We start from the raw sequence: 23,821 nt of genomic DNA, 5'->3' as shown, positions 1-23,821 counted from the left end.
TTTTTCTTTGGCTATGCTGGGTCTTCGTTGCTGCGCTTGGACTTTCTCTAGTTGAGATGAGCGGGAGCTACTCTCTAGTTGGTGTGTGAGTTTCTCATTGAGGTGCCTTCTCTTGTCGCAGAGCACAGGCTCTAGAGGTTGGACTCAGTTGTGGCACACAGGTTCAGTTGCCCCATGGCATGTGGAATCTTACTGGCCCAGGGATTGAAGCCACATCTCCTCTCCCGCATTGGCAGGGAGAGTCTTAACCACTGGACCACCAGGAAAGCCCTTGTTGTTGCTGTTTAGTTGCTGAGTTATGTCCAACTCTTTGCGACTCTATGGACTGTAGTCTGCCAGGCTCCTCTGTCCCTGGAATTTCCCAGGCGAAAATATTGGAGTGGGTTGCCATTTCCTTTTCTAGGGTCTCCCCACCCAGGGATCGAACCCACACCTCTTGCACTGGCAGGAAGGTTCTTTACCATGGAGATACCTGGGAAGCCCCAGAAAAGCCCTACTATTTACTTTTATTCTTTCACAGAAAGACTCTTCCCTTGCCTTCTGTTGTTTTCTCCTATTTTTCATATCCATTTCTCTCACTGATTTTGTGAACTACACAATAACTTTTTGAAATTGGTCATAACATTGTCATTTCCAAGCCAATTCTCTGTTTTCTCGTGAAAACTGCATTTCCAAGCTCCTTTGCTAAGTGAATACTAGCTAGATTCATTCACTGCCAGTGAGGCACTGGCAGAAAAGGGGGAAGGGAGAAGTCCCGGTGATTCTTCCTCTCTCTTGTAACTGGGAGTATTTCCCAGCAGGGCCTGCCATCCTTTGTAATACATGATTTCTACTTCCCATCCTTGCTTGGTTCCATGTCCTGCTGCCCATCTTCCTTCAGCTAAGTCCTGCCCCACCCCAGAGCCACTGTTGATAGCTCTGTGTGTATACTTTCAGTTTTTATATTTACTTACTTGTTCCGGCTGTGTTGAGTCATGTGTTAGTTGCGGCATGTGGGATCTTCATCGTGGCATGTTTTTTGTTGTGGTGCATGGTCTTAGTTACCCCAAAGCATGTGAGATCGTAGTTCCTTGCATTGGAAGAAGGAATCAAACTTATGTCCCTTGCACTGGAAGAAGGACCCTTAACCAGGGAATTCTCTCCTTTCAGATTTTAATCTAGGCATTTAATATCTATCTATATGTAGTTTTATTTTACAAAAATGAATACAATATGCATTATTCTGCAATTTGCTTTTTTAATTCCACAATGTATTGTGATAGTCACTGCCAAATAGCTCTACAAAAAATTTTCACCAATTTGTATTGTCATTATATAAATTGTATATACTTCTCCTCCTGCCTTCAATCTTTCCCAGCATGAGGGTCTTTTCTAATGAGTTGGCTCTTCGCATCAGGTGGCCAAAGTATTGGAGCTTCAGCTTCAGCATCAGTTCTTCCAATGAATATTCAGGACTAATTTCCTTTAGCATTGCCTGGTTTGATCTCCATGCAGTCCAAGAGACTCTCAAGAGTCTTTTCCAACTCCACAGAACAAAAGCATCAATTCTTTGGCGCTCAATGTACCTCATTATCTGTACACCTCTCTAATTTCCTTACTTAACCGTCTTTAGAGCATCTTTATAGACTCATGGTGCCTGGCACATAGTAGGACTTTGTCAATGTTGGATGGCTAAATGAATGAAAGAGTGTAGAGCTGCTTGTATGTCTTTCCTGTCTCTTCTCTTAAATGCCCAAAATCCTAGTGTATGAAGGGAGAGAGAAAGAAGAGGAAAAGCAGGAGGAATGCAAACTTGGTGCTGCTTGCCTGGAGTGCTCCTGCTAAGCCAACAGGTATGCTGGCACTGGGACGGAAAGACACAGGAGAGGAAAAGTAGAGGACTGGCACCCTGTTCACCATCTTCTGACCCCAGGTACTCATTGGATTACCATCGGAATCCACACCTGGAAACTGACAAGTATGAGTCACTCCTAGGAAGATTAAGAACTATTTGTTTTTCTAGAAAACTTCCCCACTTTCTTTCCATTTCTTTTTTTAAATATTCTTTTAAATTAAAAAATTAAAGTGTAGTTGATTTATGATGTTCTGTTAATTTCTTCTGTATGGGAAAGTGATTCAGTTTTTTATATATGGTTTTTCCAGTAGTCATGTATGGATGTGAGAGTTGGATGGTGAAGAAAGCTGAGCGCTGAAGAATTGATGCTTTTGACCTGTGGTGTTGGAGGAGACTCTTGAGAGTCCCTTGGACTGCAAGGAGATCCAACCAGTCCATCCTAAAGGAGATCAGTCCTGGATGTTCATTGGAAGGACCAATGTTGAAGCTGAAACTCCAATACTTTGGCCACCTCATGCGAAGAGTTGACTCATTGGAAAAGACCCTGATGCTGGGAAGGACTGGGGGCAGGAGGAGAAGGGGACGACAGAGGATGAGATGGCTGGATGGCATCACTGCCTCGATGGACATGGGTTTGGGTGAACTCCGGGAGTTTGTGATGGACAGGGAGGCCTGGCGTGCTGCAATTCATGGGGTCGCAGAGTCGGACATGACTGAGCAACTGAGCTGAACTGAACTGATATGTGTGTCTATATATATATGTATATATACGTGTATATATACATATATATATACACATTCTTTTTTTGGTAATATGCTTTTTCACTATGGTTTATCATGGTAAACTGAATACAGTTCTCTATGCCTTTCCATTTCTTTTTTTAAAAGATTTATTATTTGTTGATTTTGGCTGTGCTGGGTCTTCTTTGGTGTGTGAAGTTTTTCTCTAGTTTGGGCGAGTGGGCTGCTCTCCAGCTGTGATGTGCAGGCTGCTCATCGAAGTGGCTTCTCTCTGCAGAGCATAGGCTCTAGGTGTGTGGGCTTCAGTAGTTGTGGCGTAAGGGCCTAAGCTGCCCCACAGCATGTGGGGTCTTCCTGGACTAGGGATCAAACCTGTGCCCCTGCATTGGCAGGTGGATTCTTTTTTTCTTGTAAATACTTTTTACTTATTTGTTTATTTTTGACTGTGCTGGATCTTTGTTGCTGTCAGGCTTTTCTCTACTTGAGGCAAGTGGGGGCTATTCTTCGTTGCAGTGGGAGGGCTTTTCACTGCGGTGACTTCTCTGGTTGTGGAGCACAGGCTGTAGGGTGAGCAGGCTTCAGAAGTGCTGCACGTGGGCTCAGTAGTGGCAGCTTGCAGGGCTCTAGAGCACAGACTCAATAGTTGTAGCACACGAACTTAGTTGTTCCAAGGCATGTGGGATCTTCCTGGACCAGGAATCAAACTCGTGTTTCCTGCATTGTCCGGTGGATTCTTTACCATTGTACCACCACAGAAATCCCATTTTTCCATTTCTTAAGGATGAGTTGCCTCCATGGAGGCTGTGGGGACATGGCAGGCTTGCTCAGGAGTAGGCGGTCACCGACTTGTGTGCATGCTATGTCGCTTCAGTCGTGTCCTACTCCTTGCGACCCTATGGACTGTAACCCTCCAGGCTCCTCTGTCCACAGGATTCTCCAGGCAAGAATATTGGAATACGTTGTCATGCCCTCCTTCAGGGAATCTTCCCAACCCAGGGATTGAACCCACAGTTCTTAAGTCTCCTGCATTGACAGGCAGGTTCTTTACCACTAGCACCACCTGGGAAGCCCTGGTTAGCTACTTGGTCCCCACTTAAAGCAAGAAGATAGAGAAGAAAAATTACTAGATCAGGAGACCAAGGCTGATGAGGAATCTCAGAAAGCCCCTGTCTGATGGAGGAGGTTTGTCTCTGGTCTCAGAGAGTCCTACTCTGAGAGGAGAGGCACACGCCCAGTCCTCCAGAGGGTTTTCCTTCCTAATCCTCCATGGCACCATGGTCTTCTCATTCCTTTTCTACTTCTTGCTACTACCTTTGTATCTCTCTTTATCTCCCCATGCCCTATTTGTCAATGTTCCAAAGGGTTCCAGTTCCAGAAATTTTAATTAATCTCATTTTCCATTCTTCTAGCCATACGTGCAAAAATTTGACTCAGGTCAAAAGCTTTAAAAGTCATCCTTGAGTCTTCTGATTTTCTCACACTGTGCATCTAATCTGTGAGCAAATTCTTACAGCTTTACCTTCAAAATGTACCCAGAACCTGACCATTTCTTATCACTTTCACTGCTATTGCCTCTCAGTCTACAGCACTGTCATTTCGTGCCTGGGCTACTGAAATAACCTCTAAGTGGTCTTTCTTCTTCTGTGCTTGTCCTTCTTTGGTTTATGCTCAGTCTTGTCACTAGAGTATCCTGATTAAAATTTTGATCATTTTCCTTTTCTGCTCAAAACTCTCCAATGGCTTTCAGCTTACTTAAAAAGCCAAAGTCCATAAAATGATCTACAAATCCCTATGTGATTTAGCCTCCTGTTACCTCTCTGCTTTCGGCTCCCATTATTCTCTTCATTGGTCACTCCATGCCAGCCACACTGGGTTGCTTATTGCTCCTAGAACATAGAAGGTGAGCTTTCATCTCAGGCCTTTGTACTTGTTCCCTTGGCCTGGCATTTTGTCGTCCTAGGTATGTGCCTAACTCATTTCCTCACTTCCTTCAGGTCTTTTCTCAGATGCCATCTTTCCCTAGCCATCCTTTATACATTTCAATCCTGGATATTTTCTATCCCCTTTCCCTGCTTTATTCTTTGTAACAACTGTAACCATTATTATTATTATTTTCCTCTAAAATGTAAGATTTGTGAGAGCAGCGTTTTTTTTTGGGGGGGGGGTGCAGCAGGAGGTCTTTTTATATAATGTTGTAGCACCAGTGCATAGAACAATGCCTGGCATACTGCAGGCATTCAATAAATACTTGCTGGATAAATGAATGAAAAATTCATTTGTTTAAGGAGTACCACTATTCTATACCTATGTGCTCCTTATCTCCTTCCTGATTTCCAAGCTCACATTTCCTTCTGAGCGTCTGTCCAGAAAATCTGCCATCATCCTAATCTCAGTTTGGCCAGCTACACTCATTGTTATTTCCCTTGGTACTTCAATAAAAGTTAGGTCTTACTTCTGTTAATAAGACACCCCCAAAACTTGGCTCTTTCCTCTTCATGATTGCTGCTCCCATATAGAAGGTCTCTAAATCTTGTGAGTCTATTTCCCAAGTCTTGTTCCAGTTGATCTAGTCTTCATTCCCACTGTCTCTATTTTAGTCCAGGTGTAAGTATTTCACTAAATGTAGAAGTCTACCAGACTTTCTTGGTGGTCTAGTGGTTAAGAATCTACCTTCCAACACAGGGCACAAAGGTTCAATTACTGGTCAGGAAACTAAGATCCCCCAAGGCAAATGGCAACTAAGATTGGGCAACTGCAGAGTCCGCATGCCACAAAGAAAGATCCTATATTCTGTAACTAAGACCTGAAGCAACTAAAATGAATAAATAAATATTTGGGCTTCCTAGGTGGCTCAAGGGTAAAGAATCCATCTGCTAATGCAGGAGACACAGTAGACTTGGGTTTGATCCGTGGGTTGAGAAGATCGCCTAGAGGAGGAAATGGCAACACACTCCAGTATTTTTGCCTGGAAAATGCTATGGACAGAGGAGCCTGGAGGCTACAGTCCATGGGATCGCAAAAGAGCTGGACACGACTAAGCATGCAGGCACACAAAGAAGTCTACCTGGTAGTCTCCAATCCATTTTATTCACTGCTACCATGGCATCTGGTCCCATCACTTCATGGGAAATAGATGGGGAAAGAGTGGAAACAGTGTCAGACTTTACTTTTTTGGGCTCCAAAATCACTGCAGATGGTGACTGCAGCCATGAAATTAAAAGATGCTTACTCCTTGGAAGGAAAGTTATGACCAGCCTAGATAGCATATTCAAAAGCAGAGACATTACTTTGCCAACAAAGGTCCGTCTAGTCAAGGCTATGGTTTTTCCAGTAGTCGTGTACGGATGTGAGAGTTGGACTGTGAAGAAAGCTAAGCGCCGAAGAATTGATGCTTTTGAACTGTGGTGTTGGAGAAGACTCTTGAGAGTCCCTTGGACTGCAAGGAGATCCAACCAGTCCATTCTGAAGGAGATCAGTCCTGGGTATTCTTTGGAAGGGCTGATGCTAAAGCTGAAACTCCAGTACTTTGGCCACCTCATGTGAAGAGTTGACTCATTGGAAAAGACTCTGATGCTGGGAGGAATTGGGGGCAGGAGGAGAAGGGGACGACAGAGGACGAGTGGCTGGATGGCATCACCAACTCGATGGACGTGAGTCTGAGTGAACTCTGGGAGTTGGTGATGGACAGGGAGGCCTGGTGTGCTGCGATTCATGGGGTCGCAAAGGGTCGGACACAACTGAGCGACTGAACTGAACTGAACCATTTAAATTCTCCTATTGAGGAGATTTGCTCAGATCACTGCTCTCTCCACAAGCCTTCTGTGGCTGTGTTTGAATTAAGTAGGTAAGTTGTCCAGAATTGATGATTTCCTATTCTCTGTTCATTTTGACTGCCCCCCTTCTGGAATACCCACCTTCTGTCAATAAAACTGCTGCACTCTTCAAAATACAATTAAATGCTCTGGAGTTCTAGAGAGAAAATAGGGCTAGAGAATTAGATACCAGAATGTATACATTCTTTACCTGTAGAACCAAGAAAGTGTAGAGATGTAAATCTTTCCTAACCCTTTAGCTAAAACTCATTTTTTTTCCAGAGCAACTGAAGCCACTGTCATTCTTTTTCTAGAGTTACTGTTTATGCTTCTATTTCTCCCACCAGCTAGGAACTTTTTGGAACATAGATTGATCTCATTCAGTTGTGAACATCCAGGCACCTGATTCTAGGACAGAGGAAGTAAAGGTTTGGGATTGGATTACCTGGTTTAAACCCACTGAATGTCAGAATTGGGGGGAGATTTATTAGAGGTCACCTTTCAACCCATTCATTTTGTTGCTGAAATTTGGCCTCTGATCACTAGTGCCTAACAGAAACAGGGAGACAGAGTTCTGGGTGAAGTAGAAAATAACAGCTTTATTGTTTTGTCAGGCAAAAGGGGCACAGTGGGCTTATGTCCTCAAGATTATGTGTCCCACCCTGGTGGGGGTAGTAAGGAGTTTTATTGCCTTCTAAGAAGTGGGGCGTGGTCAGTTTGTGGGCATTCTTATGATTGGATGGTGGTGAGGTAATCAAAACCTTTTGGTTCCAACTTGTTTGGGGTCTATGAGCTTGTCTGTGTGCTTAGACGCTTCAGTTGTGTCTGACTCTCTGAGACCCCATGGACCATGGCCTGCCAGGCTCCTCTATCCATGGGATTCTCCAGGCAAGAATATTGGAGTGGGTTGCCATTTCTTTCTCGCTTGCCTATAATTAACTTCTTCCACTCGGTGGTGGTGGTGGTGTGGGGTGAGGGGCGGGGGTAGGGGCTTCAGTATCTGCAAGACAGCTTAAATGACAGCTCAGAATATTTTCTATAGTCCTTGAGGAAGAACTAAAGGTCCTCAAATTCGTTTAATGGCTAAAGTATTAGTTTGTAATGCTTAACTGTTTTCCTTTCCTTCTGTATTTTTTCCACTTGTCTGATTAAATTTATTCCTTGACTAAATTTTTCTACAGACAAAAGGCAGGAGGAGGACATGGGTAGAGGTCTGTTCTGAAAAGGCCTTATAGGATCCTGATCCCTTACAATTTATAAATTGGGAAAGTGAGGCCCAGAAAGGGTAGGACTTTGTACCAAGTCCATGACTCAGGATCTGAAGCCAGACATTCTGATCTAAGTTGGTCCCCTTGGAAAGCCTTTGTGCTTCTCTTTGAGATTCAGGGATCGCGGGCTTCCTCCTGGGAGGCTCTTCCAACCCCTACGCATTACCCTCTCGGTGACCCCCGCAGCTTTCCTCCAACCCTCTAGTGAGTCGGGTTCACTTGTTCAAATTGCAACCCTCCAGATACAAGCAGATGTTGACTCCTAGGGGAAATTAGCTACGTCACCATGACTCCTCCCATTGGCTCGAGGGGTGGGGCACGACGCCACGACGTCAGACGCCCAAAAGGGAGGAGCGGTGAGGGGAAGGAGGAGGGAAGTGGGACTTCAACATGGCGGCTGTGGTACTGGCGGTGACTACGGTGACGGGCTGGCCCGGGGCGGGCAGAGTTGGAGGTGGTAGTGTTCGCTCTTCCTAGGGGCCGTCAGGAGCTCAGCAGGGACCGAGCCAGGGAGGCCGGTCGGCGGCAGCACCTTTCGGCTTCTGGCACGGCGGCTGCGGCATTCAGGTGAGGGGGCCTCTCGCTCGGGGAGGTAGGAGAGGGGCGGAGTTGGGAGTGGGAGCCGGTACCGGGAGACGGATGGGGGAGGGACAGGGAGGAAGCTGGAGACGGAGTGGAATGAAGGAGCTGCAGCTCAGGGGGTGTGAAGGCCAAGAGCCAGGGATGGGTGACTTGGGAAGGATTCTGGGAGAAGGGACGGGGTGAGGGGACCAGCATTGAAGGGGCGGAGGGCAGATGGGATGCGGAAAGATAAGTGAGTTCGGATTAAGGGGACTAATGTTCTGCTGGAAAATAGGCGCAGTACGTAGCTGTCTGGAACGAGAGCTCTGTGGGAAATAGAGGATGTCGGGGAGACCGAGGGACCTAGGTTTTAGTAAAGGTGAGTGATGGGGAGTTGAGGGTGAGCTGCGGACCTGAGATACAGATTTAGTTTTCTCTGAGGCGATGAGATTAGGGGGAAAGGGAGGAGACCAGACTCGGGGCGAGTGATCTTTGGGGATATATTCGACATTGCCTGGTCTTCTTGCTGCTTTTGTTTCTTGGGTAGAGACTTATCTGTCCAGTCCACCTGGACTTCAGAAACAGTTCCTAATCTTTCTTGTGAAATATGAAGTTATAGTTCATTTATTTGATCTCTAATAGTGATCTCTGACCTTTGTGTTGTCTCCACACGTTTAAACTGTGGCTGGCCATAAAAATACATTTTATATTAAAGTGAGATAAAATTTTCAGAGTTTTTAAACTCCATGGAGTGTTGCAAAAACAGATTTGGTAGTTATCTGTTAAGTAGCCTTTGTTCTCACTCCACTTAATGGGGCTTCTTTCCTCAGTTCTAATTATCAGTGTTTTAGAATTTGAGTAGATTTGATAGATATTTCTCTTTAGAATTTTGCCAGATTTGATGATAAGAAAAACAGGGCACTTAGTCTTTAGTGATAGCCAGTTCTTTCTTGTAAGTGTCCCAAACTGAAAGTTAAAGTTGCTGTATTATTTTGTAGCAAAGAATGTAAAATGTCCGAGGTCTAAAAGAATTCCTTTGTCTACATTAACCTACTTTATAAAGTAGGATTTTTTTGGTGTGTTTTTATAGTAGGTTTTTAAAATTAAAGTTTTGTTTCTAATCCATCCTGTTCATTTGTGACTTATTCAATGTTTATTACTGCCTACTTTGTGTTGCATTAATAAGTCATTATAACTATGGAAATGGGAAAATTAATGTTTCTCTAGTGAGACTCTATCACTGTACAGCTTCATTGGAAGAAAAAATGTTTTTTTGGAAATGAAGACTAAGGAAGGAAATTATGTAAATATAAGAACTTCCTGAATTTTTCCATTGTGTAGTATTTGACTCAGTATTTCATCATAACATACTTTTTTTTTCATCATGACATATTTTTTGTATATCTGAAAGCTTTTCTTTTTCTTCTGAAGAAGACGGTATCCTGATATGATTGTATTACGTCTGTGACGAGTTCTCATCAGTAGTTGTTAGTTCCCATTTCTTGGGTTGGCAAATATCACTTTGTGTGACTTTTCTTTGATATCTCGACAATGGTAAGGTATTTAAAATGAGGATTCCTGAAGTTTAATTCAAATTTCTCTGAATTTTTTCAGCATTATAAATGTATCTTCATTACTGGAGTGTAGTTGTCAGTATTATACATTTTTCCTGTTATTTAATTATATTGTTGAATGTTTTGAGGTTTTTCCATATGTAGATTGTTTAAAGCATAACCATATTTTCCACAGACTTACCAAAACCAAAACCAAGCTACTATCTGGTCATCATTACAGGTAATTTTCTTCAGATAGCCTTTCTCAAGAAATGCAAAAGTTAGCATGCAGTACTGTAAGTATTAGGACTTCCCTGGTGGCCCATTGGTCAAGAATCTGCCTGCCAGTGCCAGAGGCTCTGGTTTGATCCCTGGGTGGGGTAGATTCCCTGGAGAAGAAAATGGCAACCCACTCCAGTATTCTTGCCTGGGAAATCTGTTGGGTAGAGGAGCCTAAAGAGCTGCAGTCCAGGAGGTTGCAAAAGGATCGGACACAGCTTAGTGACTAAACAACCACCTCCACCATTAAGTATTAAATAAGCTTCTTAGAATCAAGAAAACCTTGAATTGAAGCTTGAAATCAATTGGATTTAGTTTCCCACATAGCATGAGAATCCTTACTTCTGTGTCGTGAAGATAACTGAAAATCTGTCCTCTTTTCCAGAATCTAATTTCTTATAGGAAAAGAGCCTTTCAGTTAGAGAAAGATGTAATCAGGGTGTTGCTTTTCATAGCACATGATGTCTTGTAGTATTTGAAAATAATTTGAATGTAAGAATATTATTTTCCTGTGAATTGAGAATTAACATTTCAGATTTTAAAAATTTTAGATGAGAGCTAGATTTACAGAGGGATAGGTGCTAACACTGGGTCTATGTTAATGAGCTAGGCATTGTTAAACACTTTACATCATCTCACTTTTATTCCTATGATTTGTTTGGGTAGACAAAGATAGGCTTGCTTTTTAGGTATTGAGGAAACTGAGGATCAGAAAAGTTGAGTAACTTAAACTAAGGTTACTGCTCTAAATTCATTTAGTCCAATTTCAGTGCCCTTACTCTTACCTGTTAGCTCACATGGTAAAGCGTCTGCCTGCAATGTGGGAGACATGGGTTCAGTGCCTGGGTTGGGAAGATCCCCTGGAGAAGGAAATACCAATCCACTCCAGTACTCTTGCCTGGAAAGTTCCATGGATGGAGGAGCCTGGTAGGCCACAGTTCATGTGATTGCAAAGAGTCGGACACGACTGAGCAACTTCACTGAACTTCACTGACTCTGTCTGTTACATCATTTTGCCCCTCTAACATGGTCACAGGGCCACTCCAATTCCTATGAAGTAAATTTAAACTATAAGCATGAGTTTTAAAAGTAATGCCATTTTAAACTACTTGTTCTCATTGAAATAGCGTTGGAATGATAAATAGTTCATTACAGTTTTAGTCACTTAAGATGTCATCAGTTCTAGGAGGAAATAAATACCTGAATATTTTGTACTTAACAAAATGAACTGTATAAACTGGGTAAAGGACTAAAAGTTTTTATAATTGCTGAGTCAGGTTAGACCTGGTTCATCAAGGGCCAAAATTTGTATTTGGCAGTAATCCACTTGTGTTCTCAGAATTTGGATTGGTCATTGTCAGTTGCTTAACGCTTACTAAACACTTCCAGTGTTTGACTCACTGAGTTGGTTTATGGTATTTGTGAATCTTGTGGTTTACTGAGTCGAGAGCCAGCAGTGTGTGTTTTGGTTGCTTCACTTCCTCCCCAGCACTTGATATTGTCAGACTTTTAAATTTTTTTCTAATCTTTTAGGTTTGGAAGATTTGGGTATCTACTTTGTTTTATTAGCATTTCCTGAAGTTGAGCATCTTTTTGTATGTTCATTAGCCATTTGTATTTTTCTGATATGTATGTTAAGTTCTCTGCCTGTTTTTGAGTCTTCTTTTTTTTCTGATCGATTTTTGTATTTTGTATACTATGTATTTTGTATACTTTATGTATTTTGTATACTAATTATTTGTTAATTTATGGTTTGCAGATATTCTCTCCCAGTTTTTAACTTGTCTTACCATCTCTTCATAGTCTTTTGATGAGAAAAGTTCATGATTTGAATGAACTGAATGAACTTTTCAGACTTTTATGCTTTTTGTATCATATTTAGGAAGTCCTCTTCTGCTAGGCATGTTATTTTAATAAGTACTAAAGTTTATGTGTCATGTGGCATCTAATCTGACATTTAATACCAATATTTACTTGATGAGAAAGGCCAACTTCTCAGGAGTTGTGCTCGTATTGTATTTGGAGTTTTAAGAACCAGAGGGTTTTTTTTTTAAATTATTTTTTATTTTAAAAATATTTATTTATTTGGCTGTGTGGCATGGAGGATATTAGTTCTCTGATCAGGGATTGAACCCATGCCCCCTCCAGTGGAAGCTTTGTATCCTAACTGCTGGACTGCAAGGGAAATCCCAGGCCAGAGGGTTTTAAAAGGATTTTAAAAGCAACCTGAATTGTACACACAGGTTATGTATATTTCCCCAAGCTGGGAAACATAACAGGTTTGTGAATGATGTATACATTTTATTGGGATTCCTAGGTGGCACTTGTGGTAAAGAACTGCCTGCCGATGCAGTAGATGTAAGAGAGTCGGGTTTAGTTCCTGGCTTGGGAAGATCCCCTGGAGGAGAGCATAGCAACCCACTCCAGTATTCTTGCCTGGAGAATCCCTTGGACAGAGGAACCTGGCTGGCTACAGTCTGTAGGGTCGCAGAGAGTCAGACACGACTGAAGCAACTTAGTGAACACATACGTTTTACTAAATGTTAACCATGTGGTTTGACAGTGAGAGAGTTTTCTTGTGTGAACAGTTCATAATGAGTCACTTATTCTGAGCAGAAGGATTTCTACTAAGATATGTTCAGAAAGATTTTTTGATGTCTAGTCTGTCTAGTGTTGGGTTTTATCAAGAATAATTGTGAATTGTTAAAGGGCTGATTTGGAAACATTTTGGAAGAGTTTTTTTGTCTTTATTTTCAAGTAATATAATATTATATATTTAGGTGGAATGTAATTACATGGTTAAACAGAAATATGTACATTTTCACAGTTAACAAGTTGTTTATGTGGAGGGTATTTTTTTGGGAGGTGGGATTAGTATCATATGTTTATGGTATTTAAATTTCATTAGATACTTTTAAAAGAATGAAATAACTCTTGTTAGTATTGGAGAAACTATTTAAAGTTATGATTTATGACGGGAAATTCCCTGGTGGTCCAGTGGTTAGGACTCTGTGCTTTCACTGCTGAGGGCTCAGATTCAGTCCCTGTCAGGAAACTAAGATCCTGCAAGCCGTGCAGCACGACCAAAAAAAAAGTTACGATGAAAATCGCAAATCGGCTAGAACGTATGTGATGGAGGATATAGTTTTTCTGTTTTGTTTTTTAAACTCTGCCCAGTTCTTTAGGCTGTGTCTCTTATCCACATTAAACTCTTACCTGTTAGGTTATTTTTATTAAAATCTTGAGGGATTTGAATTTCTCTTTTGTGTATTTAAACCTCTTAAAAACTTTTTTTCTTTTCATGAGAAGGAACTGTTCTTCTAGGGAGTTGGATGTCCTGATCCTGGCAAAGATCACGTGGAAATATAAAACATCCACTAGGCTTTAATTGTACTGCAAATACTGTATAGTGATATACAGTACACCTTTGATATTTGTGAAAGCTATTTCCCTAGATTTTTGAGAGTCCTTGCATAAATACCATACTTTAGAATGTCCCTCATAGTTTATAGAAAAGTATAATAGAAAATTTTTACTTACCTTCAGGTTTGATGGGTAAATAGATAAGAAAAACAAACTTAAAGATCTTGATGCTAAATTCCATCTTTGGCTACCTTTAATTCTCAGTCTTTTACTGTTCGTTGGGATAGGCTGGATGGCCTATCCCTAACCTTTATTAATTTATTAATAACCTTTGTTAAATGATAACCTTTATTAATTTATTAATAAATTAACCTTTATTAACCCTTTGGAAACTCAAGGTCAGACTGGCTTTGCTTCTTTTGTGCTACATCTCATCATGGTATTAGTCCCAGGCAGAGTTCATATCCTCTTTCTCATTTCTTCCTTCATTGGTAAGAATGAGATCTTCCTAATCCTAATATCTTCCTGTAGTTGTGAGTGTTAATATTTCCTTTTAGAGTTCATTGGGGAAGGATATGGGCAGGAGCTTCCTTTTTTCCTCCTTCTGGTAGATTATACCTTATTCCACGCCATGTATGATAAATGATTCCTTTCTGTGGGCGGAATTCAAAGTCCAATGTTAGATTACAAATTATTATGTGGAGTGGATTTTAGAGCTTCCCTGATAGCTCAGTTGGTAAAGAATCCGCCTGCCATGTAGGAGACTCCTGTTTGATTCCTGGTTTGGAAAGATCCACTGGAGAAGGGAAAGACTAGCCTGGCATGCTGCGATTCATGGGGTCGCAAAGAGTCGGACACAACTGAGCGACTGAACTGAACTGAAACACTCCAATATTCTGGCCTGGAAAATTCCATGGACTGTATAGCAAAGAATGGGACATGACTGAGTGACTTTCACTTTCACTTCACTTTCATGTGGAGTGGGTTTTAGGGGTAGCTAGTGAAATCTCAAAAAATTTCTTCCATCAAAGGTTATTCTATTTCCAAGTGATAATAACAATAGGAAACCAACCAACCTACCACAAATTTTGTTCTGAAATACTTCAAAATCACTGACGGTCTTGAATTGTTTATTGTTTATTGTTATTCATTCATTCAAATGTCCCATCCATTTTCTAAAACAGGAAATTCCACCTAGTTTTTATAATTTAATAGGGAATCTAACTTCATCCTTGTAGTAGGTAGTTTTTATAATAATATTTCACTTACGTGGCTTATTCAGAGATCTCAGCGTTTTATATAAGCAGAATTTAAAGATAATGGAACATTTCTTCTTTGAAAGCCCATATTAAAATTATTGGAAGATTATTAAATGAGTCTTTTATAAATGTAATTATATAATGCAGCCAGTAATAATGTATGACTTACTCTATAACAACATAAGTCTTACTCCAAATGTCTCTAGGAAGCTATACATTTTGAGTTATGTTTTTTAAAAAAATGGTTTAGTCTGTATGTATTGCTGACAGTGTCTAGTGAAAGAGTACATGTTACGATAACAGGCTTATTTTATTTAGTGGGTAAGAAATTATATTTAGGCAGAATTCTAGTTTGAAATGTTCTTGATCTGTCCAATATGATAGCCACATAGACAGTGGATATGTAAAACATTTTTATCGTTGTGAAAAGTTCTTTTAAACTGTTCTCGATCCTTGTTAAATTTTATTGTTCATGTAGATCATCTGGAGATTGTGGTAAAATGTAGATTCTGATTCTGGGTAGGTTTATGATTGTACATTTTTAAAGAAATTCTCAGGTTATGTTGTGCCCAAGGATCATACTTTCAGTAGTAAACTTTTGAATTTACTATAATGTGAGGTTGATTTGGGACTTTTTATGAGATTTTTTAAAAAAATTTAATTTATTATAAGCTTTTTAATTAGTGTCTTTTGCCTGGAGAGATTATATTGCAATGATCAGAACTATAGAGTGAGTTTAAAGGTCTAAAGTTGTAGTTCAGGTTTCCTTTTTAAAAACTAATCATCTCTTTCAGACTTGAACTTTTTAGTTTGTGAAACAAGAATAGGAATACTTACTTATATCTCATAGAATGTAAGGTTTGGATAAGATGATGTATGTGATGGTATTTTCAAAACTAAGTAAGACTTCAACATACAGTTTTGAAAATTACGTTAAGTTTTTAACATGTGCTTCATTACAAGCATAATACCTTTTCACTGTCAGCTAATATCCTTATTTTCTAAAGGTAATGTACTACATTTTATCCAGCGATTCTCAGTAAGTTTTATTTATTCTTTTATGTTTGTTGCTGCTAAGTTGCTTCAGTCGTGTCCGACTCTGTGTGATCCCATAGACGGCAGCCCACCAGGCTTCTCCGTCCCTGGGACTCTCCAGGCAAGAACACCGGAGTGGGTTGCCATTCCCTTCTCCAATGCATGAAAGTGGAAAGTGAAAGTGAAGTTGCTCAGTTGTGTCAGACTTTTAGCGACCCCATGGACTGCAGCCTACCAGGCTCCTCCATCTATGGGATTTTCCAGGCAACAGTACTGGAGTGGTGTGCCATTGTCTTTTTGCATTTTTCTTTTAATAGTCTATCTATTTGTTTAATTTTTGGCTGTGCTGGGTCTTTGTTGTTGTGCGTGGACTTTTCTCTGGTTGTGGCTAGTGGGGGCTGCTCCTTAATTGTGGTGCGAGGGCTTTTTGTTGCAGTGACTTCTGTTGTAGAGCACGGGCTTCAGTAGTTGTGGCACATGGGCTTAGTTGCCTCATGGCATGTGGAATTTTCCCAGACCAGGGATTGAATCCGCGTCCCCTGCATTGGCAGGCGGTTCCCAACCTGGACCACCAGAGAACGTCCCCCATTAGAATTAATTTCAGTGAGGTGTTCTGTCCTGTTATAGCTGCCACTTAGAGAAGTGTGTGTGTGTTTGTGTGTGTGTTCAGTCACTAAGTCATATCTGACTCTTTGTGACCTCATGGACTGCAGCACAATAGGCCTCCCTGTCCTTCACCATTTCCTTAAGTTTGACCAAGTTCATGTCCATTGCATCGGTGATGCCATCCAGCCATCTCATCCTCTGGCATCCTCTTCTCCTGCCCTCAATCTTTCCCAGCATCAGGGACTTTTCCAGTGAGTCGGCTCTTTGTATCAGGTGGCCAAGTATTGGAGCTTCAGCTTCAGCATCAGTTGTTCCACCTCTCACGTCTGTATATGACTACTGGAAGAACCATAGCTTTGACTGTATGAACCTTTGTGGGCAAAGTACTTAGAGAAGTATCTGGCAGTAATAGTAGGTACACCTTAAACAGATGTTGAATGAATGAGACATATAAGTCTGAGAAATTAATTGCCTTTTCTTGTGACCATGCAGGGATATTTTTTTAAATCAACAGAAGTTGATTGGGAACCAGCTTTAAGGGGGGAACAAAGGGTCGGGAAGATTCCCTGGAGAAGGAAATGATTCCCCACTCCAGTTTTTGCCTGGAGAATCCCAAGAACAGAGGAGTCTGGCAGGCTACAGTCCATGAGGTTGCAAAGTCAGACATGACTGACTAACACACACACACACAAAAGTAATTATATAGCTAGTTTTTCCATTAGAGGGGAAAAATGAAAGCCAGATAACATACCTCTTCACTTTAGAATTCTATTTGCATATTCCTGTGTTTTCTTACTGTGCTCTTTTGACTCGTTTTAGTTAATTGTGTACAATTTCTTGTGGGTATCCTTTTAACAAGATTTAACAACATTTTTGCTGTGTGATTTATTTTCAGAAATATTTTAAAGTTAAATTATAGTCATTTTACACTAGAATATTATATAACTTTAAAAAAAAAAATGAGGACATTTTTCTTCATAAATACACTACTGTTAACCATGCCCAACCATCTATGGTAAACAATGTTTCTGTTTTTTTTCCTTTGGCCACGCCACACAGCTTGTGGGATCTTAGTTCCCTGACCAGGGATTGAACCTGGGCCATGGCAGTGAAAGTGCTGAGTCCCAACCACTGGACCCCTGGGGAACTCCCAACAATAATTTCATATTATCGTATTATATCAGTACTTACTCACATTTCCTCACTTGTCCCCTAAATGTCTTTTATGAGTTCACAGTGCAATTCTGACACTACCTAGAATTAGGTTAATGGGCTTCCCTGGTTGCACAGTGGTAAAGAATCCACCTGCCAATGCAGGAGATGTGGGTTTGATCCCTGGGTTGGGAAGATCCCTTGGTGGAGGTAATGGCAACCTGCTCTAGTATTCTTGCCTGAAAAATTCCATGGACAGAGGAGCTTGGCAGGCTACAGTCCAGAGGGTTGCAGAGTCGGACATGACTGAGGGACTAAGCACTCACGCGTGCACACATGCACACAAGTTAAAGGCATAGTTATTCAGAAGACAGATACCAGCCACAAGCTCAAGGGTTCCCAGAACATCTTGAAACAACTTGCTCCAAATTTAGAGGTTCCCACACAGCCCTCAGGTTAGATAATGTGCTACAATGCCTTACAGAACTCAGAAGAGTGCTATATTTATGATTACAGATTTGTTACAGCAAAAAGTATACAAATCAGAACTAGTCAGAAGATGCCATAGGGTGAAACCTGGGAAGGTCAGAAACATGCAAATACTCTCCTGGTGGAATCACGATGTGTCACCCTCCTGACACATCATCATGTCACCAGATCCACAGAATATTGTTAACCAGGAAGCTCAGCAGAGTTTGTGTCCAGATTTCATTTTATTGACTTATTACATAGGCATGATTCATTGGCCACAAGGTTGAATTTGATCTCCAGCCCTCCTCTTCCCCTCCCTCAAGGTTGAACATATTACATGGCTTAAAATCTTTCCCTTCTAAAAAAAAAAAAAAAATCTTTCCCTTCTAATCACATGATTTGTCTTTCTGGTATGGTCATCTTCTGTCCCTTAAGTCATCTTGTTAGCATAAACTATCAAGTATGGTCTGGGGCCCACCAAGAAAAACAAAGATTTTTGTATCACTTGGGAAATTCCAAGGATTTAGAGGATACCTCCAAGAACCAGGGGCTTCCCTTGTGGTTCAGCTGGTAAAGAATCTGCCTGCAATGCTGGAGACCTGGGTTCGATCCCTGGATTGGGAGGATCCCCTAGAGAAGGGAAAGGCTACCCACTCCAGTGTTCTGGCCTGGAGAATTCCATAGACTGTATAGTCCATGGGGTCGTCGAGAGTTGGACACTACTGAGCGACTTTCACTTTCACTTCCCAGAACCAGAGACAAAGGCTAACCAAATTCTTTATTGTACAAAATGGTTTGTTCAGTCCTAGGTCCAATAAAACCACTTTAAAAATATCTTAGGCTTCCTTTTTATTTTTTCAGTATTATGGGAATTTTAAAGTGTATCAGAGAGTAAGAAGAAAGTGTAATGAACTCCCATGTGGCCAATGCCCAGCTTGCACAAAGATCAACATTTGACTAATCTTTTTCAAGTCTTTTCTCCTCCCTTTTTTGGGGATTGGGAAGTCCCTGAAATATTTTAAAGCAAATCTCAAACTTTCCTATAAATACATTATTATGTGTTTCTAACTGATAAAACAGTTAACTTTCTTTAAAAAATATAATTATCATGCTATTATCTAATAATTATTAGTAATTCCTTAATATAATGCAATAACCATCTTATATGAAAATTTCTCTTATTGTCTTAGAAGTGTCACTTTACAGATAGTTTGTTCCATTCACAGGTCAGGTCCATACTTATCACTTGTTTGGTTTTCAGGTCTGTTAAGTCTCTTCTGTGATATGGTAATTATCACCTTTTCATTGGAGAAACCAGGCTATTTGTCCTGAAGGTATTCCAAATTTAGGATTTGTCTGTGTGTTCTTGTGTTGTCTTTTTTGCTTGCTCCTCTAATTCTTGTAAAGAAAGGGTTCGAAGCTTGATTTAATTCATGTTTCTGTTGTTTGGTGGTAGCAGCCATCATAGAAGTGGTGCTGTGTCCTTCTTTTTACATCCCATCAGGAGGTACATAATGAATGGTTGTCCCACTTTTTGTGATTCTAGTTATGTTCAGATGGTGTCAGCCCCATCCTATTATAAAGCTCCCTGTTAATCTTTACCTAATAATTTAACATCCAGTGATGATACTTACTTGAATCAATTATATAATTAGAAGTTATGAACTTGTATCATCACGCTGTTTTTTTCACATTTATGTTTATGAGGTGCCATTCTTCTAAAGAAGAGCTTTCCCTCATAATCAGGGTTATCCTGAAGTGTAGTTCCTACTGGAAAGGAATGAGGAATGCTTAATTCTTTTAATTACCAATTTCAAAGTTGGTATAATAGTCATCTTAATAGTAGTAGGTTATTTGTGGTTTGTTTTTCTTTCTGATGGTTTTCTATGGATCTTTGAATATCATCATAGACTTGTGGCTTTATAATGTGTGTTTAAACCAATTATAGTCATTATTTTTGATGTGCAAGTTTTTAAAAATTTGGTAGCCTTTTGATACAACCTGTACATCTTTGGAAGTTTTCTTATTTTCATGTACAACAGATGGCCCAGGTTTATCTTATAAGTTCTTTATCCATATTTGAAAGCAACCATTTCTTAGTGCAGACATACAGATGGCCATCAGGCACATGAAAAGATGCTCGACATTACTAATCATCAGGGAAATGCAAATCAAAATCACAGTGAAATATTACCTCACACCTCTCAGAATGGCAATTATCAAAAAGTCAACAAATAACAAGTGTTGGAGAGGATGTGGAGAAAAGGGAGCCCTCATGCACTGTTGGTAGGAATATAAATTGTTGCAGCCACTATGGAAAACAGTGTAGAGATTCCCCCCAGAATTAAAAATTGAACTACCATCAGTTCAGTCGCTCAGTCGTGTCCGACTGTTCGCGACCCCATGAATCGCAGCACGCCAGGCCTCCCTGTCCATCACAAACTCCCGGAGTTCACTCAGACTCACATCCATCGAGTAGTTGATGCCATCCAGCCATCTCATCCTCTGTCGTCCCCTTCTCCTCCTGCCCCCAATCCCTCCCAGCATCAGAGTCTTTTCCAGTGAGTCAACTCTTTGCATGAGGTGGCCAAAGTATTGGAGTTTCAGCTTCAACATCAGTCCTTCCAAAGAACACCCAGGACTGATCTCCTTTAGAATGGACTGGTTGAACTACCATATGATTCAGCAATTCCAGTCCTGAATATTTATCCAAAGAAAGCAAAAACAGTAATTAGAAAAGATACATGCATCCCTGTGTTAATTGCTGCATTATTTACAATAGCTGAGATATGGAAGTAACCCAGGTGTCCATCAACAGATGAATGGTATGTAGCATACATGTATACATATAAATATGTATATAAAATGAAATACTGCTGCTGCTGCTAAGTCGCTTCAGTCGTGTCCGACTCTGCGCGACCCCATAGACGGCAGCCCACCAGGCTCCCCCGTCCCTGGGATTCTCCAGGCAAGAGTACTGGAGTGGGTTGCCATTGCCTTCTCCAAAATGAAATACTACTCAGTCATAAAAAAGAGTGAAACCTTGCCATTTGTAACAACATGGATGAACCTAGAGGATATTATGCTAGGTGAAATAAATCAGACAATGACAATCTATGGTTTCACTTATCTGAAATCTAAAACACAGAACGAATGATCAAACATAACAAAACAGAAACTATAGATACAGAGAACAAATAGATGGTGGTTGTAAATGAGTTATGAGGATGAAAGGTACAGTGTGGGGTACATAGTCGGTAGCAGTATAGTGACATGACATATAGCTAGATTTATCATAGTGATCATTTTGAAATGTATGGAAATACCAATCACTGTGTGTGTAACAGGAACTAACATAGTGTTGTAGGTCAAATATACTTCAAAAACAAACAGACTCATAAAAAAGAGATTAGATTTGTGACTACAGAAATGGGGGGGGTGGGAATTGAATGAAGGCAGTCAGAAGGTACAACCTTCCAGTTATAAATAAGTAGTAGGATGTAATGTACACTATAATGTAATGAACACTGCTCTATGTTATATATGAAAGTTGTTTAGAAAGTAAATCCTGGGTTCTCATCATGTACACACACGAATTTTTTCTGTTTCTTTAATTTGTATTTATATGAGATGATGGATGTTCACTAAACTTGTGATAATCAGTTCATGATACATGTAAGTCAAATCATTATGCTGTATACTTTAAACTTATACAGTGCTGTATGTCAACTGAATAATTAAAAAACTAAGATCATGGCATCCAGCCCCATTACTTCATGGCAAATAGAGGGGGGGAAAGGTAGAAGTAGTGACAGATTTCCTCTTCTTGGGCTCTAAAATCACTGTGGATGGTGACTGCAGCCATGAAATCAGCAGACGTTTGCTTCTTGACCGGAAAGCTATGACAAGCCTAGACAACATGTTGACAAGCAGAGACACTACTCTTGACGACAAAGGTCGGTATAGTCAAGGGTGTGGTCTTCTCACTGGTCATGTATGGTTGTGAGAGCTGGACCGTAAAGAAGGTGGAGTGCCGAAGAATTGACGCCTTTGGAACTGTGGTGCTGGAGAAGACTCCTTAGAGTCCCTTGGATGGCACGGAGATCAAACCAGTCAGTCTCATGGGAGATCAACCGTGAATACTTGTTGGAAGGACTGATGCTGAAGCTCCAGTATTTTGGTCATCCGATGCAAATAGCTGACTCTTTGGAACAGTCCGTGATAAAGATTGAGGGCAGGAGAAGACGGAATCAGAGGATGAGATGGCTGGATGGCATCACCAGTGCAATGGACATGAACTTGGTCAAACTTAAGGAAATGGTGAAGCACAGGTTGGCCTGACCAATGCTGTAGTCCATGGGGTCTTAAAGAATCGGGCACGACTGGGTGACTGAATAATAGCAATGTCAATTATATCTGAGTAAAACTGGAGGAAAAAAGAATGAAGTGCAGAAATGAGTTTGAGAGCTCAAAATTTGGGTACTAGAGATACTCATTGGTACTGTCCTTATACAAAAATTATATGTTTGTATTGATTTTTTTAGTTTTAATAGTTTGTATTTCTTTAATGTTTTACCTATCTTTTTTTCCCTCTTACCTGAAAAATCTTGGTCCCTTACAATAAATATAATTACTTATATGCTGTATTGCACATATACAAATAGCTTTAAAGTAGCAATGCTGATTTTACTGCTAATAAGAAAAAGTAAGGCCTAAAATCTTTGTAGTTCTTTAAGTTCTTACTACATGTTTTGCTAATATGCACAGTTAGAGTCCTGAGTTCTAAAGGTGGCTCAGACAGTAAAGAATCCACCTGCAGTGTGGGAGACCCAGATTCAATCCCTGGGTCAGGAAGATCCCCTGGAGAAGGGAATGGCAACCCACTGCAGTACTCTTGCCTGGAGATTTTCATGGACAATGGAGCCTGATGGGCCACAGTCCGTGGGGCCACGAAGAGTCAGGCACTACTGAGTGACTAACACACACACACAGTCACATGAAATTATTTTTTGTTTTGTTGTCACTTTTCTAACTTGATGTACTGTTAGGTTTATTTGTTTTAGTTTGTACTCATTTGAGGGATTTAAAAATCATACTGTTTGGAATATGAACTAGTTACTTTGAAAACTTAGTATACAGAGATGTGTAAAAAGAAAAAGTATAAATGTGAAAAATTCCACTAATGGAAATATCCACTGTTAAAGATATTTGTTTAGCTAACATGTATTAAAAACGTAACATGGATTAAGATTGTTCTAAGTACTTTATATGCATTATCTTCTTTAATCTTTACAGTTACCAATGAAGTTGTTGGTATTACTATCCCCATTTTACAGGTTGATTACCTGAAGTTCACAGATGTTAAATTATTCAAGGGATACGTAGATAGTAAGTAGCAGAGCTGGAATTTGAACCCTAATCTTTTTACTAAAAAACTTACCTTTTTAAAAGTCACTGTATATTCTGTTGTCAGTCTTCGTTTTCTGTGCTTCAGTTCAGTCGCTCAGTCGTGTTCGACTCTGCGACCCCATGGACTGCAGCACGCCAGGCCTCCCTGTCCATCACCAACCCCTGGAGTTTACCCAAACTCATGTCCATTGAGTTGGTGATGCCATGATGCCGTCCTACCATCTCATCCTCTGTCGTCCCCTTCTCCTGCCCTCAATCTTTCCCAGCATCAGGGTCTTCTCAAATGAGTCAGGTCTTTGCATCAGGTGGCCAAAGTATTGGAGTTTCACCATCAACATCAGTCCTTCCAATGAACACTCAGGACTGATCTCCTTTAGGATGGACTGGTTGGATCTCCTAGCAGTCCAAGTGACTCTCAAGAGTCTTCTCCAACACCACAGTTCAAAAGCATCAATTCTTCAGCACTCAGCTTTCTTTG

General features: G+C 40.6%; 1 protein-coding gene across 3 annotated transcripts in view; it reads left to right on the top strand.

The window, feature by feature from the left end:
* Positions 1-8,019: 8,019 nt before the first annotated feature.
* The window catches only part of UBAP1 (ubiquitin associated protein 1), a 70,288-nt gene continuing 54,486 nt past the window's right edge, over positions 8,020-23,821 (top strand). The window contains exons 1-2 of one of the 3 annotated variants that reach the window (XM_010840113.1): positions 8,020-8,222; positions 8,512-8,595. In XM_010840113.1, coding sequence (XP_010838415.1) covers positions 8,559-8,595 — 37 coding nt within the window. In that variant the 5' untranslated portion in view covers positions 8,020-8,222; positions 8,512-8,558. Of the gene's footprint in view, positions 8,223-8,511; positions 8,596-23,821 lie in introns of those variants that run through there. The other 2 variants (XM_010840111.1, XM_010840112.1) reach the window with 2 other exon arrangements.

Source organism: Bison bison, unplaced genomic scaffold (assembly GCF_000754665.1).
Source record: "Bison bison bison isolate TAMUID 2011002044 unplaced genomic scaffold, Bison_UMD1.0 scf7180017864141, whole genome shotgun sequence".
Classification (NCBI taxonomy): domain Eukaryota; kingdom Metazoa; phylum Chordata; class Mammalia; order Artiodactyla; family Bovidae; genus Bison; species Bison bison.
The sequence above is the reverse complement of the archived record's forward strand: the minus strand, read 5'-3'. Positions and strand labels throughout refer to the sequence as shown.